Source organism: Peromyscus eremicus, chromosome 5 (assembly GCF_949786415.1).
Source record: "Peromyscus eremicus chromosome 5, PerEre_H2_v1, whole genome shotgun sequence".
In the NCBI taxonomy this organism is placed as follows: Eukaryota; Metazoa; Chordata; class Mammalia; order Rodentia; family Cricetidae; genus Peromyscus; species Peromyscus eremicus.
In genome coordinates, this window is record NC_081420.1 from 102,465,385 (window position 1) to 102,489,590 (window position 24,206).

At 45.1% G+C, this 24,206-nt stretch overlaps 1 protein-coding gene across 2 annotated transcripts in view; it reads left to right on the forward strand.

The window, feature by feature from the left end:
- The window catches only part of Ranbp10 (RAN binding protein 10), a 61,657-nt gene that overhangs the window by 1,190 nt on the left and 36,261 nt on the right, over positions 1–24,206 (forward strand). For both annotated transcript variants that reach the window (XM_059264112.1, XM_059264113.1), the window contains 2 exons: positions 341–452; positions 22,893–22,945. In XM_059264112.1, the coding sequence (XP_059120095.1) occupies positions 341–452; positions 22,893–22,945 (165 nt within the window). The remainder of the gene's footprint in view (positions 1–340; positions 453–22,892; positions 22,946–24,206) is intronic.

Sequence of the window (24,206 nt, forward strand, 5' to 3'; positions counted from 1 at the left end):
TGACTTCCATTTCTGCCGCTTCCTTCTCCTGAGCTCCAGGCTGGGCCGTTTAGATTCTAGAAAAACAGCAGTATTCAGTGTCTTACACACAGGCACCTCTGTTGCCTATGTGTACCCTTGTTTTGTTATGGAGGACAGTATCTTGGTCAGTCAGGACTGTTGGTTGGTTTAGGATGGAGGTGATTTAAAGGTGGGAGGTGTATGTGTTTACTCAATTCCTTGGACAGTATAAGAAGGTCCTCTAGCAAAGGAGGGTTGAAGTTAACCATGCACAGAGAAAAAGGAGGCTTCCATTTGTATTTCCTGGCATTGACATCCCTTCTTTGCCTTTTTACATCAGGTCATGGCAAAAACCACAAAGATGCAGCCTCCGTGCGTGCCACCCACCCCATCCCTGCCGCCTGTGGCATTTACTATTTTGAAGTGAAGATTGTCAGCAAAGGAAGAGATGGGTAAGTCCCTCTTTACTATCCCTTTCCCCCTCTTCTCAGAGTTTGAAGTTCCTGACTGGTATTCGTAACTGATGTTAGCCTGTCAACCCAGTTGGATCTGGGCTACCTCTCTCCTGACTATGAATAAGGTCTGGTTGGTCTAAACAGTGGGCCTTGATAGCAGTAGGCACATTGTAGGTAGAGCAGAGGACTTTTTTTTTTTTTTAAGTATTGTAATTAGATAGTAACAGATCAAGGATATAAGTAACAAGTTTACATTAACAATTCAGAGGCCAAATGGGGTTTCCCCTGCTAGCATGTGGTGTTTGTGACTTCCCTCCTTTGGAAGTTGAGGTTCCTTTTTATGGCATTTAGTAATGTAGGGGCCTCAGTAAACTTCAAAGGGATAGTAGAGTCTGTGTAGCATCCATCAAAGCTGTGGTGGCCACTGTCATCTGGATAAACAGTGTACACATGGTCAGAGTCAGGTGACTTTGCTGCTCATAAACTTGTTTTTCAGTCCAGGGACTTGAACACCAGTTGGACCAGCTTTAGGAAGGTCTTATTAAAGTCAGCATTAGGGAGACTCCCTATTTTAGGGTGACATAAGCAGACACAAGGCATCAGAGGGGACATTTTTCCTTGTCTTCTTCCTTATTCTGTTAGTCTCCTTTTCCCCCTAGTAATTGTAACAAAGCAGGTGTTCAAGCTGTGAGATAATGTGACTTTAACTATCCTGAGACAAGCTTCCGTTCTTTCTTTTTTTAAAATAAATTACTTATTTTTATTTTACGTGCATTGGTGTTCTGACTGCATGTATGTCTGTGTGAAGATTCTGGATCCCCTGAAACTTGAGTTACAGACACTTGTGAGCTGCCATGTGGGTGCTGGGATTGAACCAGGGTCTTCTGGCAGAGCAGCCAGTGTTCTTAACCACTGAGCCATCTCTCCAGCCCCCAGGACAAGCTTTCTTAATCAGACCTTAGGTTTGTTATGGGAAATTTGCAAACCCTGCCAGTGACATTCATGTGGACCTGAGTGTGTGTTTTTGGGCATTTAGGATAATTTTTCTTTCCTGTCTCCACTTGTGTTGTTTGCAAAATGCCAGGTTTAGAAGCTGAGCCTGAACTGAGTGTGATAATGCAGGCCTTTAATCCCAGCATTCGGAGGAAGAAGCAGGCATATCTCTTGTGAATTCAAGACCACTTGGTCTACAGAGTGAGTTCTAGGCCAGCTAGGACCGTTTAGTCAGACCCTGTCTTAAAACAAAAAACAAAAAAGAAGCTTAGTCTGGGACAGGACTGTTGGAATCCAAATCTCCCTGCTTTCTCAGTGCCTTTGTGACTTCCCAGCCAAGGAGGACCCTGTGGGCTTGGGTAGATCCTGGGGCTTGTCTCTTTATCATCACTCTGGGAAATTCAGTCAGCACTGAAACTGCCTTTAACCTTAAAATTCAGTGACTTTAGGATTTTTGTTGTTGTTGTTGCTGTTGTTTTTTTCCAAGACAGGGTTTCTCTGTGAAACAGTCCTGGGTGTCCTGGAACTCACTCTGTAGACCAGGCCGGCCTTGAACTCATTGCCTCTGCTCCCCCCCCCCCCCCAGTACTGGGATTAAAGGCGGGCGCCACCGTCCAGCGAGCTGTTGCATCTTTAAGTTTCATTCCCATCTGCTTCATTTAGAGATAGGACACTTACATTTATTGGAAGACTTAAAACTTTTTAATATTTCTTTCTACCATCTGATAAAACATATCTAATGTGGTTAAACCAGTGTCAATGAGAATGATCTCTTAAAACAAACACCTCAAAAACAGTTACAGTGTTGACTAAGATGTGGGTGTTGGACTCTGATACTGCCAAGGAGGCTGAGGGGCTTACTTTTTAAACTTGTAGGGAGGAAAATGTGTCTTTTCTCTGTAGCCCTTTTTCATAGATAAGGGGTGAGCTAGTGAGAACAAGAACAACTTTTTAGGAGGAGAGTGTTTAAACCTAGAGATCTGGATTCTTTCAGCTTGTATTTTAGATTTCAGTGGCTCTTGAGAAGAAAGCTGTGTGTTAGACTGTATGACTGTGATGTTGTCTACAAGTCTAAAAAAAAGTGAAAGCCAGGGGCTGGAGAGATGGTTTAGTGGTTAAGAGCACTGACTGCTCTTCCAGAGGACCGGGGTTCAATTCCCAGCACCCATATGGCAGCTCACAACCATCTATAATTCCAAGATCAGACTTAGACACACCTGCAGGCAAAACACTAATGCACATGAAATAAAAATGAATAAATTATTTTTTTTTAAAAAGTGAAGGCCAGGCATGGTGGTGCATGCTTTTAATCACAGGACTCTGGAGGCTGAGGCAGGTGAATCTCTATGAGTTTAAAGTCAGACTGGTCTAACATGGCAAGTCCCAGACCAACCAGGACTGCATAATGAGACCCTGTCTCAGCAAAATGAAGAGGATCTTTCTCTGACTTCTTCCCTCAGAATTTTTTTTCCCTCTTTTTATTTTTATTTATTTTTTTATTTTCTGGAGCTGAGGACCGAACCCAGGGCCTTGTGCTTGCTAGGCAAGCGCTCTACCACTGAGCTAAATCCCCAACCCCTTTTTTCCCTCTCTTTAAATAACAAAGTTTTATGTGTCCCAGGCTGGCTTATAATTTCTTATGTGGCCAAAGGATGATCTTGAACTCATGATCCTCTAGCCTTCACCTCCTCAGTGCTAGGATTACAGATATATGCTACCCTACTTGGTTGATACAATGCTGGGAATTGAACCACAGTGGGAAGCACTCTGCCAACTGTGTTACATTCCTGTGCCCTGTTCTCCATATTTTTACATATGGTGAATACAGTTGTTGAGTTGGTCTGGAAACTTGAGTTTTATTAATGTCATGTGTGTCTGAGTGGCTTGCTTCAGTTGACAGATAAAGCAGTAAAATGGTGAGTGAGCATGTGACTGGCTCCCCACAGCCACTTTCTGGAGTCCCTGAAAGGCTTCTTGTGGCTGAGGTGTAGCCAGTTGTTGGTATGAGCCACATGGTATAATAGTTCAGGTTTGTTTTTTGAGGAAGCCAACAGCAGTTGTAGGACAGGCAAACATTGACTCTTCTCCATCAGTGTTGGAAATGTATTTCTGATCCAGGTCTCGTTGATGGCCCAAGCATTACCTATAGCTATTGACTTTGTAGCCTTTCTATGTTGTCTCATTTGAGCCTCAGAGCATCTCTAGAAAATGACTGGAGCAAATGATGATGGACTTGTTTTGCGGGTGAGTCCCTGAGATGTTTGGTGGCCTGCCCTGGCTGCAGGGCTTAAGATGTGCAATAGAATAGTCTAACCTGTCAGATGTCCTTGTCTGATCCCAGACACGTGTCTGAGCTGCTGCTGACTTTTCCCATTGTGACTGCTGTTGCATTCCTTCTCTGGGCTAGTGTGAAGGAACATCCTGTTGGATCTGTACAGGGTCACAATGTTAGGGGACAGGGCTGACATGTGCTAACTGAGGCTAGAGAAGCAGGGCATGCTCTGTGCTGGCCTCGACTGACTTATTTTTCCATTGACTGTGTATTTCTGTTTTTCTGTAGAGTTGTGTGTTCCTAAGGTATTTGTAAATCCATTTGTTGTTGTCATGGTTCATCAGAAGTGCGTTAGTGTTTTATAGAAAACACTAAGCTAGTCTGGTTTGGTTGTACAGAAAGTTTTTGTAAGTGATTTTATTTTTTTATTTTTAGTTACGTGTGTGTGTGTGTGTGTGTGTGTGTGTGTGTGTTTGGGTGTGTGCATGTGAGCACAGTATTTGAGGTAGCCAGAATATGATGACAGATGCCCTGGACCTGGAATTACATACAGGTAGCTGTAACCTGCCTAACATGGGTGCTGGGAATCAAACTCTGGTCCTCTGGAAGAGCATCCATGCTTTTGTCGGCTGAGCTGTTTCTCTAACCCCTCACAGAAGGCTTTTGTTTCTTTGCTTTGGGTTGGGGTTCTTCCCTCCCCCCCAGCTGAGGACCGAACCCAGGGTTGGGGTTCTTTTGAGACAGTTTTGCTTTGTAGCTCAGCCTCAAACAAGTGTCAGTCTTGCTTCCTAAGACTCCCAAGTGCCACAGAAAGGTTTATTTCAAGGGTTTATGGAGTTTTTCTTTTTCTTCCTTTCTTTTTTTTTCTCCTTCATCCTGATGTGCTGGCTACAAGAGAGCAGAAGCAAAGACAGCACATGAGCCTCATGCTCAGGCTCCTGTGGCCTCCTCAGTAGAGAGTGGGTCTGAGAAGGGCCCTTCATAAGAAGAGGCAAAGCTTGGGCACTGCAGTGGGGGATGGGTAGGAGTCCCCAGGAGGCACTACTTATGGATCCATGAGTCTTGTGGGTAATTAGCTCCGTGCCCGGGTGCGGGGGCTTTTGGGACTCTTCCCATTTAGGAGGGAGGACTCTGTAGAAGGAGCTAAGAGCTTGGCATACTGATTGGCTTCAGCTGGATTTTCAAGTTATCAGAACTGTGAACCTTGGGAGCAGGTCTGATAGGATGAGGAGATGTCTCAAGCCCTGCCAGGGGTGCCTCCAGGAGATAAGGGGCATCTGGATTGATCTTTGCAGAAAGTTAAGTAGGCAGATTTTATGGACCTGTGGGTGTCCCCAGCTTTTGGTGATGACACATGGAGGGTGTGGCTGTCCTGGCTGACAGATGCTTCAGTGTGACCCTCAAAATAGATTGTAACATCATCCTAGTGGCAGAGGCCTCCTGACATGTGATGGGTGACTCTACCCAAGAAGGGCAAACTTAGGCTAGAGCACTAGGTAGTGTAGGGAGAGGTGGAGTTCTCTTCAGCGAGGGCCCTGAAGAGGGATCTTTGGTTACAGTCAACCAACTCTTATTGCATGGTCACAGAGCGGTACACCTACCCATTCGTGCCATACACCAGGATGAACGTTGATTGTTTTGTCCTAGGTGTGGGCTCCAGGAGCACAGACACGAGGCCTGTGTAGAGACAAGAGAGATCCCTGTGTAGAGACAAGAGAGATCCACCCCTGTGTGTGACCTCACGGGGCATAGAAGTTGTTAGGTCGTGATATAGACCCATGGTATAGACCCATGGTATCTGGGTTGGCCCAGAGATTAGATTTCCTTCTACACCTCTGAGTTTAGGGGACGCTTCATAGAAGAGATGGTGAGGAAAAGTGGAAAGAGCAGCTGGAATGCTCAAGATAAATAAAGTGAGAAGCACAAGACACACAAAAAGATGTGTAGGCTGGCCTGGCTATGGTGATTTAGGCTTGTAATCCTAACACTCACATGGCAGAGGCAGGAAGATTGAAAACTTGAACCCAGTTTGGCTTCAAGGCTAGCCTGGGGCTACACAGGGAGACCATGTTTGTTTGGGGGGGAAAAAAAGGCCCAAACTGGGTAAATAGAGGCCAGATGGAAAACCCCTTGTGTATTGTGGCCAAAATTTCAGACTTTGTTTTGAGGACAGTTGTGTGTACAGACTCTGGCTAGGGCAGAAGACACTGCCAGTCTGGTCTACCAGACCTCTGCTCCAGAGTCTGGTCTGTGTGGGCCAGTGGTTTATCCTTCACCCAGAGCATGATTTTCTCATAGTGTGGTCCTTTCAGAGGGAGAGTGACTCTGCTTATGCTGTGATTGTCTGATGGTTTGGTTTTGCCAGCTCTTCTTCCAAAGACATCCTGTGTTTTATGCCCAGCCATTTCCCTCTCATGAGTTAGGATCACCCAGAATAATTTCCGTGGAAACTGAGTCACTCTATTGTGAAGATCTTACCTGTTACCTTTTTGGTCTCAAAAACTACCAGATCTAGAGACAGCCTGTGGTGGGCCTCTCATGCACAACACCCTCCCCTCATGCTGGTCTCTGTGCATTGTTCGGTGCTGTTGAAGCTTGTGCTTTCTGTGTACTGGCTAATGCCTTCCTCTGTCTGCTCTGAGGAGTAGGTGCTATCCTTGCTCAAGGTAGGTGCCAGCAGTAATGGTGTCTTGTCCTCCTGACTGCCCCAAAGCTGGTAGACTTACAGGTGACTGCTGAGCTTTAGGCTGTGTCTTTGCTCAGATACAAACCCTGTGCTGTGTGTCTGGAGATATGGAACACTTGGGCTATGGAGCCTTCTGGGGTGATGTATGGCTTACCTGTATTGTGGGTGAAAACTAGTTTGGGCATCTTGAGGTGTAGCTCTGGCATGGATTGAGAAAGCTGGAATCTACTTTCTTGGTGGAGACTCCCTACTTATTTCAAATTGCCATCTACCTCTATCTGTGAGTTCAGAATAGGGAGTATAGTCACTTTTTTGTTTTTGTTTTTTGTTTTGTTTTGGTTTTTTGAGACAGAGTTTCTCTGTGTATCCGTGGCTGTCCTGGAACTCGCTCTGTAGACCAGGCTGTCCTGGAACTCACTCTGTAGACCAGGCTGGCCTAGAACTCACAGAGATCCAGCTGGCTCTGCCTCCTGAGTGCTGGGATTAAAGGCGTGTGCCACCACTGCCCAGCTGGTCACTCTTCTTTAAATTAAAAAATTGTTATTTTCTTGGGGAGGCTACCCATGTGCCTTGGTACACATGTGGATGACAGAGGCCAACCTACAGGAGTTGGTCCCGTCCTTTCCCAGGTGGATCTTGGGTCTTCAGTTGTGACAGTGAATGCCTTTACCCACTGAGCCATCTTTCTGACTCTGGAGTTTTGTTTTTGTTTTTCTGAGACAGGGTTTCTCTGTGTCTTGGAACTTGCTCTGTAGACCAGGCTGGATTCAAACCCAGAGATCTGCCTGCTTCTTCCTCTCAAATGCTGGGATGAAAAGCATGAGCCACCACTACCCTGTGTTGTGGGACATTTGTACACTGTGTGAAGGTATTGCTGTGATTGATGTAATAAAAAGCTAAATGACCAATAACTAGGCAGGAGGTCTAGGTGGGACTTCCAGGCAGAGAGAGGAAGAGGATAATCAAGGCACACAGGAGATGCCATGGAGACTTGGGGAGTTAGACATACAGAATGAAAGAAAAGTAAAAAGCCACATGGTAAAATGTAGATTAATATAAGCAGGTTAATTTTAAGTTATAAGAACCAGTTAAAAACAAACATAAGGTAAGGCCAAACTTTCATAATTAATAAGTCTCCCTGTTGTTATTTATGAGCTGGTGGCCCAAAGAAAAATCCAACTACAACCTTGTGCCTCTTGAATTTTTTAAGTTACTGTTTATTTTTGCGTGCACGTGTGTGTCTGTGTCTGTCAGTCTGTGTATCTGTGTAATGCATTACACTACATATGTCGAGGATGGAGGACAACTTATAAGAATAGATTCTCTTCTATCATGTGAGTCCTGGGGATGGAACTCAGATCATCAGGCTTTGCAGCAAGCTCCTTTACACACTGAGCCATCTCACTGCCTCAGGGGTGGTGGTGGTAGTGGTTGGTTTTTTGTTTGTTTGTGTTCTCTTTAGGTTTTTTGGAGACAAGGTCTCACTATGTGGCCTTGGCTGGCTTAGACCAAGCTGTGTAGACCAGGCTGACCTCAAACTCATAGAGATCTATCTGCTTCTGCCTCTAGAATGCTGGAGTTAAAGGCACACAGCACCATATTCTGGCCCCATGGATTCTTTATAAGTTAAATCTTCCTAGGTCAAGGCTCAGCCCCTAGAGAAGTTCCTAGGATAAATTCCTAGACTCTCCTCCTTGTGTCCCTGTTGCTCCTTTATTTTTGGAATGCTTGGTTTAGTCTATAGATGAGTCGGTACAAAGGGGAGAATCCCAGCTAGAGGGGAAGCCAGGGTTTGTCAGGCTGAGCAGAGAGCATGGATTTAGCAGACCACTGGAAAAGAGTAGAGTCCTGGAGGAGGTCTGTGTGGTCAGGGATCAAGTTGACAAGAAGGCTCAACTCTGAGAGAAGATATTTCAGTGCAAGGATGTTTCTCTGCCTCTCAGAATCCATATAAAATGTCTTCATAACTCCAAGATTGCCAGTGTTTTGGTTGTGACCAAAATGTGAAGTCATGGCTGACTTAGAAGAAGGACTGGAGGACTTGGTAATAGAGAAGTGACTAGCCCTTTTGTCACCAAGGTGTTGGAACAAGGTGCCCTGGACTGTGTAGGAATTGGGGAGGGGCCAAGAAAGTTCTTCCTATCCCTCTCCTGCCTCTCTTCTCGTCTTAGAAGGTGTCTTGAGATTTCAGGGAACTACTTTAGAGCAGTGTGCTGGCTAGTTTTATATCAACTTGACACAAGTTAGAGTCATCAGAGAGGAGGAAACTTGAGTCGAGAAAATGCCTCCATAAGAGGTAAGCCTGTAGAGCCTTTTCTTAAATAGTGATTGATAGGGGAGAGTCCAGCCCATTGTGGGGGAGCCATCCCTGGGCAGGTGGTCCTGAGTTCTATAAAAAAAGAAGACTGAGCAAGCCATGGGGAGCCAGCCAGTAAGCACCACCCCTCCATGGCCTCTGTGTCAGATCCTGCCTCCGAGGTTCCTCCTTGGTTTGAGTTCCTGTTCTTTCTTCAGTGATGAACAGTGATTTGGAAGCATAAGCCGAATAAAAACTTTCTTCCCCAAATTGCTTTGGTCATGGTGTTTCATCAGAGCAATGATAACCCTAACCATGGCAGTCAGGAATGACAAATGTCAGGGCTTAAACACACCCTTACACCCTCAGCTTCCAGGGCAAACACTGATAACAAGCATTCATTCTAGTCCAGATAGAGCCCCAGAATTTTTTTCAATTCATAGTATAGCAGGGAGTTGAAATTTTTTGGTCACAATTTTAATGTGAGATGAAATCCAGCAGCCTCAGGGCACAGGTGATTGGAAGATGAGAAGTGGACGCCAGAGAAAGGGTAGTTGTGTCCAGATGGTCTGAGGACTCAGCTTTTCTCTTCTCCAGGACAGTGCCAAGGTGGAGTTGACCAAGAAGCAGCAGAGGAGGCAGCTTGCTGAAAATAATTGATTACATCTCACTAACAGTCATATCCCACTTACAGAGTCGAAAGCTGGTTATAGTTACTTTTTTTTTTGAAACAGGGGTTCTCTTTGTGACAGCCCTCGATGTTCTGGAACTTGCTTTGTAGACCATGCTGGCCTTGAACTTACAGATCCACTTGTCTCCCGAGTGCTGGGATTAAAGGCATGCACCACCACTTAAGAGTGTCAGCCATTTGGAGAAGGAGCCCATACCTGAATAAGCTGGGATTATCTGTACTCTAAACCACCTTTCTCTATGGAGTGGAGCACATCCTGACTGAGGCCTTTTGCCTTTTGGATTGTTTTTTCCTGAATAGTGCAGGGGCCTGCCATGCCCCTCGGCTCTAAGTGAGCTGCATGGCTTCCTGGCAATGGCTATGGTTGCTGAAGGAACAAAATACACATAGTAGTTGGTGCCATGATGGTCTGTGGTTTTAAGTGGGCTCCCAGGCTGTGAAATAAAATCCCCAGTGCCAAATATTAGCTCTTTCAGACCTAAATGTCAGTTGGTGTTTTGACTGGTCTTCCAGGGACCATTTGTGGCCACTGCTCTAGAGTCTTCTCTGTTATTGAAGCTGTTGATTCCTTTTATCTGGGGCAAATTCTGATAGGAGCAAGATTGTCAGCCTGATGGGCTATGACTGAAATGTTAGACATCAAGATGAAATTTCTAGGTGAGATCCTTGGAGCTCCTTGGAGAGCTGGGACTTTGTTTGTTTTTGTTTTTGTTTTTCGAGACAGTTTCTCTGTGCTCTGTGTACCCCTGCACTCTGTAGACCATACTGACCTTGAATTCAGAGATCACCTGCCTTGCTTCCCCAGTACTGGGAGTAAAGGTGTGCTTCTTGAAGCCAGGCCTTTCTCTTTATTGGAGAAGGTAGGCTCATAGTTTCCCACAGCTACCCAGAGCATCTCAGCACCGAGGCTCGGGTCTTTTGGGTCTTCTTTGCAGCACTTCCTACCAGAGTGGTCCTATTAATAGAACTTTGAAGTCTGAAGTCTTGCAGTCCTGTCGCCAAATACATTGGTTCCTGTACCTTATATAGTCATTATTTAAAGTGCCCATAAGATCTACCTCCTTTCATCCCAGCAGAGGCAGGTGAGATCTCTGAGTTCAAGGTCAGTCTGGCCTATATAGCAAGTTCCAGGACAGCCAGGGCTGCACAGAGAAGCCCTGTCTCCAAAAACCAAACCAAAACAAAAACAAACAAACAAACAAACAAACAAACAAACAAAAACCCCCATCTTCCCTCTAAGAAGAAATTGAGAGACAGTGAAAAGAGCCGGGTCTGTGTTTTTCACTATTCTCATTTGCTCTGTGCGAGCAGAGAGGGTCTTCTTATTTCTGGCAAAAGGCCAGAGTACAGGCTGCTCTGATGCTTTCCATTGAGCTCTGAGCCAGGGCCCTTCCTTGTCTTATCTGGAAAAGCCAGCTGAGGCTCATGCTGTCTGGCTTAACTATAAGGGTGTGACTGTGACTCTGTGTGCTAAAGACCTTCAACATAAAATGTGCTGTTTATCTACTTTGCTTTTTAGCTTCTTTCTGTCTGTCTTTCTGTTTTTCCCTCTTTCTTTCTTTCCTTTTGACATGGTTTCTCTGTGTAGCCCTGGCTATCCTAGAGCTAGCTCTGTAGACCAGAGGGACTCAAACTCAGATCTGTCTGCCTGTGCATCCTGAATTCTGGGACTAAAGGCACGAACCACCAAGCATGGCTAGTTTTTTTTTTCTTTCAGAACGGTCTCACTATGTAGCTTTGGTTATCCTAGAACTTGCTCTATAGACTAGGCTGACCTTGAACTCACAGAGATCAGCCTGTCTGCCTTCTGAGTGTTGGGATTAAAGGCGTGTGCCACTGTGCCTGTCTTGTTTATAGTCTTTAAATGTGTAATTCGGTGGTATTACTTAGGGTCACAATGTTGGGTAGCCATTGTTATTGTCTATTTCTAAGACTTCTATTATCCCATTAAATAATAATTACTTCCAATCTGAGTGTGGTAGCACACACATCCCAGCACTCAAGAGGCAGAAACAGTGCCGGGCGGTGGTGGTGCACGCCTTTAATCCCAGCACTCGGGAGGCAGAGCCAGGAGGATCTCTGTGAGTTCGAGGCCAGCCTGGGCTACCCAGTGAGTTCCAGGAAAGGCGCAAAGCTACACAGAGAAACCCTGTCTCGAAAAACCAAAAAAAAAAAAAAAAAAAAAAAAGCAGAAACAGGTGGATAAATTTGAGTTCAGGGCCAGCCAGGACTATGAAGTGAGACCCTCTCTCAAACAAACAAAACTCAACAATACGCTCTTCTTCCCTGATTACATTCTATGTTTATGAATTTACCTATTTTAGATAATTTTGTATAAATGGAATCCTACATATCAGTCTTATGGTGTCAGACTTGTTTTATGTAAAAGTGGTTTCAAGATGTGTGTTGTGGCATGTATCTGAGCTTCATCCTTTTTATGACTGAGTAATTTCCCACAGTGTAGCCAGCTAGTTAGATAGCTAGGCATACACACAGAAAGACATTCTGTTCAGCTGCTGGTGGACACACCTGTTTGGTTGCATGCATAATGATGTTGAACATCTTTTATCTTTTCATGTACTTATTGTAAATAGCTCCCTTCCTTCCTTCCTTTCTTTCTTTCTTTCTTTTTTGGTTTTTCGAGACAGGGTTTCTCTGTGTAGCTTTGCACCTTTCCTGGAACTCACTTTGTAGACCAGGCTGGCCTCGAACTCACAGAGATCTGCCTGCCTCTGCCTCCTGAGTGCTGGGATTAAAGGCGTGCGCCACCACCGCCCGGCTCTTTTTTTTTTTTTTAACTATACCAGTTTTTTTGTATCCTAGACTATTCCAAGGATGATGATCTTGAACTTCTGATCTTGTTTCCACCTTCTGGGTGCTAGGACTTTAGGCTGTGCTGCTCTGCTCAATTTATGCTATTCTGGAGCTCAGACCCAGTACTACCAACTTAGGTACATCCTCAGCACCAGCTGTTTTATAAATCTTTCAACAAATGTCTATAGGACTGGTGAGGTGGTGAGGTGGGTAAAAGCACTTGCTGTATAAGCCTGACAACTGAGTTTGATCCCCAAACCCATGGTGGAAGGAGAGAACCAGCCCTTTAGAGTTGTCCTCTGTTTCAGTATGATTACATGTTCCATGGCCCACACGCCCCTGCATTCATACACACAGTAATAATATATAAAATGGAAATTATACAAAGGAAACATCTATATAGTCCTTTGCCTATTTTGTAGTTGGTTTGTCTTTTTGTTTGAATTATATAGGTTTTGTTTGTTTGTTTGTTTGTTTTTTATTTATTTATTTATTATGTATACAGAAGAGGGTGCCAGCTCTCATTACAGATGGTTGTGAGCCACCATGTGGTTGCTGGGAATTGAACTCAGGATCTCTGGAAGAACAGTCAGTGCTCTTAACCTCTGAGTCATCTCTCCAGCCCTGTTTGTTTGTTTTGTTTTGTTTTTTCAAGACACGGTTTTTCTGTGTAGCCCTGGCTCTCCTGGAACTCACTCTGTAGACTAGGTTGTCCTCAAACTCACAGAGATCTGCCTGCCTCTGTCTCCTGAGCGCTGGGACTAAAGGTGAGCACCACCACTTCCTGGCTCTTTTTTTTTTTTTTTTTTTTAATCTGAGACTGTCTGATGCTATAGCACTTGCCTGGTAGGTACACTATATGTAGACTCACTCTTGTAGCACAGGCTGGCCTTGAGTTCCTGATCCTTCTGCATCTGCCTCTTGAGGGCTGGAATTACTGGCATGGGTCACAACATTCTGCTAGTATTTTATTATTTTTGCAGTGAGTGCATATGCGTGTGTGTCTGTGGGCATGCATGTGCAGTGGCATAGGTATGGAGGTCAGAGGACAGTTTTCAGGGGGCAGTTCTCTCCTTCCACCACAAAATCCATAGATTGAACTCAGGTTGTCAGCTTTGTGTGGGAATTGCTCGCACCCACTTAGCCATCTTGCCTGTACCTGTTGACTTTTTAATTGCTCTTCTAAGATGTATTTCATCTTGGGTTTGCATCTGGGTATGGTACATTTGTAATAGCACACAGCCGTTACTGACATTATTCTGCTAAGAATTAAATTTGCTAAGGTCAGAGCTGGGAAGGAGCGGAGGAGCCCTTTAGTCTAACTTCTCCTTTTCTGATAGGGAACCTGAGATGTGGGTTGAAACCCAAGATCTGTGATCCAGAATTAGGGTGGAGTCTATGAGACCAGCCTTTCCAAGTTGGGGTATTATGTCTAAAGGCTACTGAGAAGGATTCCTGTCACTTTGCTTTTATTTTCACCTAACCCAGACTGCCTGTGAGTGTGAAGGATAGCTAAAAAGGCTGGCCATGAAGTCCCGACCCTCCGGCAGCAGCTTCCAAAGTGCTGGGATTAGAAGCATACACCATACCTGACTTCCTGTCACTTTAAAATTGCTCAGGGTCTGGCAGGGTAGTTCAGCAGGTAAAGGTGCTTGCCACCAAACTTGATGACCTAAGTTTGACCCCTGGGACTCACCTGATGGAAGGAGAGAACTGGCTCATCTAAGCTGTACTCTGACCTCCACACGTGCTTTATGGCCAAGTGCACACCCAACACTAGTAAATAAATATAATAAATTAAAAAAAAAGCTGATTTGGTGGTGCCAGTAGGATTTGCTGAAGGAGGCAGAGGCAGGAGGATCACGAGTTTGAGGCCAGCCTGGGTGGTGGCACATGCCTTTAATTCCTCGGGAGGCAGAGGCAGGCAAATTTCTGTGAGTTCAAGGCCAGTCTGGTCTACAGAGCGAGTTCTAGGACAACCAGGGCTACACATAGAAAGCATGTCTCAAAAAACCAAAATAAATTCTTCTGATGTTTCCCTTCCAGAAATAAGAAGAGGGAGCATTAGATTTGTTTCTAAAGGGTTCCCTGTGTAGAAGGGTGTGCCCAACTCTATTAGGAAATGACCGTGAAGGTGTTGTGTCCTCCCTCTAGCCTTGTTCAAAACTGGAGGGTATGAGAGTCAAGTGGTCTCGTTTCTAAGGTCCTCTCCTCTGACATCACCAAGCATGGCTGGTCAGGAGAAACTCCTTTGGAGCTGTACTGAGCCTGGCTCATGTAGCAGCATCTCCTCAGAGTGAGCTCTGGATTGTACTTGGGGTGGAACCACACCATTTGAGCCTGGGTTCCAGCTCCACTGCCTGTCGGGGATTTTGAGTGTTTCTGCTGTTTTTTCCAAATGCACGCTGAGCCTCCTGTCAAGGTTCGGGGAGCTTGGTGTACTGAGGAACTAACAATGGAAGCCAAGTTCCTAGTCTGTCTCTTGTCACTGAAGTGCTGCACTTCAGTGATCCAGAGAGATGGTTATAGCTGACTTCTAAATGCCATTTTTCCACAATTATAAAAGTGATTCCAAGGTGTAGGGATGGAACTCAGTTGGTAGACTGCCTAACATGTCAAAACCCTGGGTTTGATCCCTAGCACCACATAAACTGGGTGTGGTGGTCCATGCCTATAATCATTGCACTTGGGAGGTAGAAACAGGAGAATCAGAAGTTCAAGGCCAACTTCACTATGTGAGATTTTGTCTCAGAGAGAAAGAGAGAAAGAAAAGAGGAAATCAAGCCTACCATCAACAAAGTAATTGATGTTAGTCGTAGGAAATATGGAAAACAAAGGGGAAGAGTCCAAGTTGACAAGTGTGCTTGCATCTCTCTACGTGACCAGTTTCAGCATGTTGTTGCTTCTGTGGCAGAGAGGGCAGTGATGAGTGGTAGCAGCCTGGGCCCCGGGAGCTGCCATGCTCTTCTGAAGGCAGTCATTTTCCTGAGCCTCAGTTTGACCCCCTTTGTCTATGGGGTAGGGGTAGGAGCTTCTGGGTAGACATAATTTGAGTGTAGTTAGCTAAAGGCCTCTCCTGTCCACTTGTAGCTGTGGCTGCCCCTTCTCCAAGTCAGTGGTGGGTCTCTTCCAGTCTTGGTCCTGCAGTGCAAAGCCACAATGGGGACAGTGTCTCTTGTAGCTTCAGCTTGCATTGTCATCTTGGCAGTGAGTAGCAGAAACTGAGAAGTTGGAAACCAGCTCATGACCCAGCTACCATTAGGAACTTGTCTGTTGTCCCTCTGTACTTCCTGACCGTCTCACTTCTTTGTTAAATGTTATTTCCTTTCTGTTTACTGTCATGTAGAAAAAAAAAAGAGCAAATCAAATAGGTTTGTCTTGAGTTACTTGTGGAGTAAATTATTCACTCTCATGTCTTCTGATGCCTGAAAAGAGAGCCCGATGAACAAGTGAGGTAGGACAGCCGAACTGTTGGATCCCTCTGTCACCTCTTAGGGGAGTGGGGTTTTGCTGTCTCCCTTCCTCACAGGCTGTGTTAATCAGCCTGTATCTGGTAGTGTTCTTACCATAGCCTGGCCTATTACCAACGAGGAGCAAATTTTCATGTCCTTTCTCCCTGGTAATCCCAAATAAACAGGCATTTTTTTTTAGATGTCCCAGGTTCAGGCCTTTGAGAATAGCCTGATTTATCTGATTCTCCTGCTGGAAGAACCTACAGTGACCTACTAGACAGAGTGGGTCGTGTACACAGTTATCCATCTGCTTGCTCCGAACACCAGTCCAGGTGCTTTTTCATCTCGTTCTGGTGAGTGGCTGCACTGAGGCCTCTGGATTCATGGTAACAGCTGATGAAGCAGGCCCTGAGAGGCCAAGAGACATGCCGGCGGACCCGTGGTGAACTTGGGAGCAGAGATGAGATTTGATCTGAGCATGTCCAGTTTATTTGTTGTTTGAAGTTTCATATGTTTCTCATTCAGGTGCTTGTGCTTGGTGGCAGCGTCAGTGCTGGAACAGGGTTGGGGGGTGGCGGCTGTGCCTCTTGGTGAGCATGTTGGCTTCAAAATTGGCCTTGCTTTGGTGACTGGTTGTGCTGCTCCATCCCAACCTAATAAATTCTCTATGTTCTAAGGAGTGGTAGGCGTTTTCCATGTCATTTCGTTCCTATTGCTTTACTAGGATGACTTTGGTAGTGTGGGGGTTTGCTTCTTCAGTCTGTGTTAGCTATCTGATCAGTTGTGGCCTTGCTACACCTCTTCTGTGGCTTTCCATTGACCTCCCATGAAGTTCAGACTCCTTAAGTTAGCATGTAGCTGTGTGCACAACCCCGTTTCCTGTCCAGCTTTGGTTCTTTGTTAGTCTGCCCAGCCTACAACTCAGCCACACGGAACTTCCTTCAGTTCCTCCTCTACCCTGTGTCTGCTTTCTTGTCTTCATGTGCCTCTGAATATTCTGTTGCTGCTGCATGGCACATGCTCTCTTTTGCTTCTCTTACCTCCTTTTCCAAGCCTTAGCTCAGCTTTCACTTCCTCAGGGAATCCCTCCCTTCAAGTCAGTACACTCTGGCTCTCTGGTTCAACCTTGACCTGATGATGGTGGGATTGAGTGTAGACCCTACCCTGTTCCCCCAGCAATGTGCCGATCCTTGTGGGAGACATGAGTGAGATCTCAGACTTTCCAGAAGAAGGTACTGACGTCATTCTTTTACTTGTGGTTATCCAGATATCCCTTCACGATTTGTTTAAAAAACACAAACTCATTTTTACACTGAGTGGTCGTGGCATCCTTGTTGTAATCAGTTAACGATATGAGGGTTTATTTCTAGGCTCCCTGTTTTGATCATCTTCATGTCCATTTTTTGCTAGTCCTATATTTTTTAAAAAAATTATTTATTTTGTTTTTTCAAGACAAGGTTTCTCTGTAGCTCTGGCTGTCCTGGAACTCAAAGAAATCTTCCTGCCTCTGCCTCTTGAGTGCTGGGTTTAAAGGTGTGCACCACTACTGCCCAGGTTTTTGTTTGTTTTTTTGAGACAGGATCTCTCTCTATATCCCTGGCTGTCCCGGAACTCGCTCTGTAGACCAGGCTGGCCTTGAACTCAGAGATTTACCTGCCTCTACATCCTGAGTGCTGGGATTAAAGGCATGTGCCCCTATACCTGGCTTGTTTGAGACAAGGTCTCACTGTGTAACCCTAACCCTGGCCTGGAACTTGCTATGTAGACCAGGCTGGTATTGAACTCACAGAGATTGCCTGCTTCTGCCTCCAGAGTGCTGGGATTAAAGGTGTACACTGTCAGCCTCTTATATTTAATTTTTGTCTTAACTGCTTTGCCTAGAACTTTGAGTATTCTATTGCAGTGGTAATAGTGAGAGCATTGTGTTCCCAATATTACAGGATAAGCTTTCAGTCTTGTTAGTTCTAACCGTCTTATGTAATGGGCCTTTATTGTATTATGATTCTTTCTGTTCTCTGTTGAGTATAATTGAGATGTAGTTTTTGTTTTATTTCGTTTTGAGACAAAGTGTCTATGTAGTCCTGGAGCTTGCTATGTAGACCAGGCTGACCTTGAACTCACAGAGCTCCTCCTTCTGCTTCCTGAGTGCTAGAATTAAAGACAACTGCCATCATGCCTGGCCCAGATATAATTTTTAAATATTTAAAAATTTATTTTGTTTGAGGCAAGGTCCTTGCTATAGCTCAGGCTGAACTCATATAGCTGCCTCAGCCTCCTGATTCTTAGATCGTAGGTGTGTGCCACCTTATCTGGCTTATATGTAATTTCATTATCTTATATGATTCACCCCTTAAAGTGTATAGTTGAGGATTTGGACATTTATTTCAACAGTACCGTTCTTGCTTGGCACTTTCAGTGTACTCAAAAGGACCTTGGCTGGAGTCCTAGTATTGCAAAAACAAAAAGTGTGTAGCTCAGCACTTTTTGGTATAGTCAAAGGGCCCTTGTGGCTCTTTCCCTTGATTATCTCAGAGTGCTTAGATGGTAGTCTTCAGGGCCTGAAAACTCATTAGAAGATGGGAAACTACATCTATGAACAAAAAGGTGAGACAGGGTCTCTTTATGCATCCCTGGTTGACTTGCTATGTAGTCCAGGCTGGCATTAGACTTTTGACATTCTACCTGCCTCTTCCTTCCAAGTGCTAGGGAATTACAGTCATGTGTCATCACACCCATCTGTGAAACTTCTTTCTCTCCTCCCCCACCCAGTGCCTGGGGCTTGAGTCCAGGTGCCTAGATATCCTAGGCAGGTGCCCTGCCACATATAGCCCAGAGACCTGGGTCTTCTTGTAGCTTCAGAGTACCCTTGTTTTGGAAAAGACTTAGTGTTATCTAGTGTTTGAAGAGTTGGGGCCTATTTGCTTTGGACCCTGACTCAGCTTTGACCTCACTTGAGTCTACTAGTTGGGTTCCTGTGGAGCTGCTCCGCATGTCATTGACACCCAGAGGTGGCATGGTGCCCAATGTGAATGGATGTCAGCTTCCCCTGGCTACTCTACACTTAACTCATCCAATCAGATTGTGAAATTGAGCAAGAGTCTGTGCAGAGGCTCTCAGGCCGTTATCTAGGAAATGCCATTCCTGCTGGGGAGCACAGGACCTATAGGAATGTGGTGATGGCTTCCTGCTGGAGAGAGAAGAGGCTTCCCTTGTAGGAATGAAGGAATAGTGTGTTTGTGTTTGTTTTTATAGTGCTGGAGATCAAACCCAAGGCTCTGTATATGTGAGGCAAGTGCTGTACCACTGAGCTACACCCCAGCTCCCTAAAAAGCAATTTGTGTTTTGAGCATAGATGTCTTAGTGGTCCTTCATCCCCATGGAACATTGTAGAACCAGAACTTTGGCTGGTGGCCAAACATAACTCCTCCGGTGGGATCCTTGATTTACCCTGTTTGCACTAGCTTTAAGCTGTCAAGGGTTATTCAGGAAACAAATATGCTCTAAACACAAGCTCTTACCTTAGTTTCAGGAAACTACAAGTGGTGTGGGATACAGGCTCAGGCCTCTCACAATAGGACAGGGTAAGTGACTGCCTTCCAAGTTAGGGAACCTCCTGGCTGTGTTGTACTTGTGCGTTTTGGGTGGATGACTACAGGCTAGTTGAGTTGTTTACTGCTTGGTCAGCAAAGACATCAAGGGAACAGAGACCAGCTCTTGGCATCCTCTACCACATAAAGCCAGGAAGCTGATTATTTAGGCTGCTGTTTTTCTGGGGAAATGTGCAGGTTGTAATCTAATGGGAATCCTGCCAGCAGGCTCACACAATGGCTCCTGATGGTCCTAGAAACTGGCCCTTTCTGGCAGTCAGTATGTATTTCTTGGAAGGGCTGAGCAGTTCTGTTCAGCTTTGAGCTGTGTATTGGGCCATGTCTTTGACCTCAAAGGATCTAACTCTGTGTCCCAAATAGTGCTTATAATAAGCAAGACAAGTTTTCTTTGTGCTATGGATGCCCCTCTATAAAGTGCTAGTCCTCCCTACCACCGGCTTTAAGCACTGTGGACTAAATTAATTAGCTCTATGTGCTAGTCTGTGTCTTTTCTTGATACCTGTCCGACATGATGGGGTTGCTGGTTTCAGAGGAAGATGGGTGGGTCTGAGCCTTGCATTCCTTTCTGCTATTCTGTTTGGGTATTAAAGTTGCTCCTCCAAAATCCAGTGAGTGGTACAGATAACGAGAGAAAGGAAAGAGGGCATTAACTACGGTGTGAATGCCAGGCAGCGGCAGGGCTGACTATGGTATGGGGCCCTGCAGTATTAGGAAGCAGGTGTCTAGTGCATGGAGTGTGCTAGAGGAGCAATACTCTGAGATGAGATATACATGGAAAGGATCTTTGTAAAGTCATGACACAAACAGTCAGAATGTGACTATGGAGCCACTTGGAAATAGGCAAATTAAGGCAACTCTGTGCGGCTACTTCAATTTTGGAGAGTGGGGCAATGGCTCAGTTGGTAAAAATGCCTCCTGTCCAAGCATAAGGACTTGAGTTTGGATCTCTAATATCCACGTAAAAATCTACACAGCAGCGTACACCTTTGATCTCAGAACTGGGAAGCTGGAGACAGGAAGATCCCTGTCTGTGGCTTATTGACCAACCAATATAGTTGAATTAGTGAGCTCCAGGTTCAGTGAAAGACTATCTTTAAAAAAAAAAAAAAAAAAAAGGCCAGGCAGCAGTGGCACATGCCTTTAATCCCAGCACTTGGGAGGCAGAGCCAGGTGGATCTCTGTGAGTTCGAGTCCAGCCTGGTCTACAGAGCGAGATGTAGGACAGGCACCAAAGCTACACAGAGGAACCCTGTCTTGAAAAAACAAACAAACAAACAAAAAGATGGAGAACGATTAAGGAAGATGCCTGATGGTAAACTCTGGCTTCCACATACATGTAAGCACATGATGAACATGCACATGCACATATACATCAATAGAAACTTTTTTTCATTATGGTAAAATTCACTTTACATAGTATTGCCATTTTAACCTTTTAAAATTACAATTCAATGGCATTAAATACATTGACATTGTTAGGCAATTATAAAGTTACACCTTAGCCTCTTTGGATGGTGTTTTGGATGTTTTAAGTATTCCAAGCACCTCAGCTGCCTGTTTGTTGATGCTTTTATGTGCTTAGAATCTGGTATTTATATTTGGCTTCTACTCTTTTCTTTTACTCTTAAAAGATGATGGCTTGGCCAGGCAGTGGTGTCCCACACCTTTAATCCCAGCGCTCGAGAGGCAGAGGCAGGCAGATCTCTGTGAGTTTGAGGACAGCCTTGTCTACAGAATGAGTTCCAGGATAACCAGGGCCATTACACAAAGAAACCCTGTCTCAAACAAACAAACAACAACAACAAAAACAACAAAAAAGATGATGGCTTGATTCTTTTTTAATTAATTTATTTATTTTATGTGAATTGTTGTTTTTCCTGCATGTATATCTGTATGATCTGTGTGAAGGTGTTGGATCCCCTGCAACTGGAGTTACAGACAGTTGTGAGCTGCCATGTAGGTCCTGAGAATTGAACCCCGGTCCTCTGAAAGAGCAGCCAGTGCTCTTAACCGCTGAGCCATCTCTCTAGCCCCAGCCATCTTTCCAGCCCCAGATGGCTTGATTCTTTTATTTTTAAGTTCTTGAGTTACCCATTTCCTTATATACCACAAACACTTAGACTGAAAAAGAGATTTCCTTTTTTGGCTTACCTCTTATGAGTGCCACTGAGACTTCTTTGGAAGTTGCCACAGGAAGGGCCCCACCTTGCCTTGCATACCTTACTTAGGTACCTGGGGAGGAAAGATGTGTGTGTGTGGGGGGATGGCATTGGAAGCTCAAACTTCACCACCTCCCTGCTTTGTGTGATCTAGGAGACTATCCGTAAATGTACAGGAAGGGTAATGTGTATATGTTTTGAGAATCCTGAGAGGAAGCTGTGTCAGGATTCTTGATCCAGAATAGATGCCGCCTGGCTATACTTTCTCAGTGTGCTGCTCCTTGCACACTGAGTGAGTCTGACCTTGTATTGCTCTGCTACTCATTCCTAGGTACTTCTTTTTTTTTTTTTTTTTTTTTTTTTTTGTTTTTCGAGACAGGGTTTCTCTGTGTAGCTTTGCGCCTTTCCTGGGACTCACTTGGTAGCCCAGGCTGGCCTCGAACTCACAGAGATCCGCCTGGCTCTGCCTCCCGAGTGCTGGGATTAAAGGCCTGCGCCACCACCGCCCGGCTCATTCCTAGGTACTTCTAAGGACTAGGTTCTCCTTTCCTCTTTGGAATTAGAAGCCAGGTGATTGGAGGCCATGATTTTAGTACACTAACAGTTAGTCATGGTTACACACACTATCTCTTATTTCTTTTTCTTTTAAAGAAAAAATTTAAATTGTGTGTATTTGTTTATTTTGTGTTTGCATGTGCACACATGTATCACGGACAGATCTGGGAGTCAGAGGGGGACTTTCAGGGTCAGTATTTTTTTTCCACTGTATGGGTCCCAGAGGCGGAATTCAGGTTTTAGCCTGGGTGGCAAGTGCCTTTACCTGATGAGTAATCTTAGGGGCTCTCTTCTTTGCCACTAAAGAACTCACTTTGTAGATCAGGCTGGCCTCGAACTCATAGAGATCTGCCTGCCTCTGCCTCCCGAGTGCTAGGATTAAAGGCATGTGCCACCACCGCCTGGCGAAAGTGGCAAAGATATTATTAAGATGCTTCCATTAGAAATCAAAAGGTGAGCTGGACGTGGTGACACACACCTTTAGTACCAGCACTCTGGATGCAGAAGCAAGCAGATCTCTGGGAGTTCCAGAACAGCCAGAGCTACACAGAGAGACCCTGTCTCAAAGAAAGAGAGAGAGAGAGAGAGAGAGAGAGAGAGAGAGAGAGAGAGAGAGAGAGAGAGAGAGAGGAGAGAGAGGGAGAGAAAGAAAGATCACAAGGTTGTCTAAGAGTGGGGCCTAGTTGATACTTAGATGAGGGAAATCAAAAGTGAAGGTTCTCTGAGAGCCCTTGTGTATTGAAAGTCTACAGTCATTGCTTTCTCACTGTTCTGTCTTCTACTAAGAACTGTTTGAGAAGGGAGAGACAATTAATTTTTAGCTAGCATACAAGATAATGAGTTTCGTCCTGGCCTCTTCATACATATGTGTTCTGCTCTGTTTCATGCGTTCCCCTCTTTGCTTTTTTAAGGTACATGGGAATTGGACTCTCAGCTCAAGGCGTCAACATGAACAGACTACCTGGTGAGTCACTGTTTAAGAAAACATTGCTCTGCTCTCGTCTGTCCTGGTCTGTTAGAGCAGCTGGAAGACTGGGGAGGGTCTTGTTTGCAGGATGTCCAGACATTGAGTTAGGACATCTTCCATTTCAAAAATGGATTGATGGAGGCTGCAGAGACAGTGCTTCCTGCTTTTCCCGAGGACTTGAGTTCAGTTCCCAGCACCCATGTCAGGTTGCTCACAACTGCTTCCTTGGACCCCTGAACCCACACTGAAGACATACAATCATACATAATTAAAAATAAAAATCTTTTAAAAATTGACAGGTGATTGTCACTCATGGAATTTGAACTGTTTACTGTTAAATGAAGTGACCTGACCTTACTCCCACTGGGGCTACGCCTCAGTAGCCCTCATTCCCATTGGCCCTTGCCAGCCTGGGACTCAGGCATGTGCCAGGAGGCATGTACTGCCAAGCCTGGCTCCTTCGTGTCTTGTTACTTCATCATGTTAAAGATCAAAGTCTTTAAGTGCTTTCCCACGTGGAACCTGGTTGAGGTGAATTCTGAATAAATAAGAGATATGATGAAGACATCTGAATTTGGAGCTGTGGGTCCACAGCAGCTTCAGATTAGTGAACTATTCTAGGTTCTGCATCTGGTCTTCCTCTACCAGGCCTACATACTTCTAGTTGTTTTCTGCCCAGCTGTTCATTCCCGGTCCTGTCTGGACACCGCTGATAGCTTCCAGGTGATGGTGCTAAGTCCGTGTCTGCCTTACGTGGCAGAGGTGGCATGGCATGAGGTGCCCTGATACCATCACAAAGGCGGGCAGTGTCCTGGTGGGTTTGCCGTAGATTCCTTGTGCCTCTGCCGCCGAAGACCGCTGGCTTTCCTAAGAGGGAACCACACTTCAGTGCCTTTTCCTAAGGACTGTAATCTTCATCACAGCTTTGTCTGTAATGAACCGTTTCAGATGTAATCTACGCTTGCTCTGAATTCAACTCATTGTCAGGAATATGGCTTTTCCCTTTTTGTCTTTTTGCTTTAATGTGATTGAAAACAAACTTTTTTGTTATTAATCAGAATCTGTAAGTTAGGTGTAGCCTCTTTATGGGTTTTTGTTTTTGTTTTTTTTCCAAGACAGGCTTTCTCTGTGTAGCTTTGGAGTCTGTCCTGGAACTTACCCTGTAGTCCAGGCTGCTCTTGAACTCACAGAGATCCACCTGCCTCTACCTCCCGAGCACTGGGATTAAAGGTGTGCACCACCACCGCCTGGCTCAGCC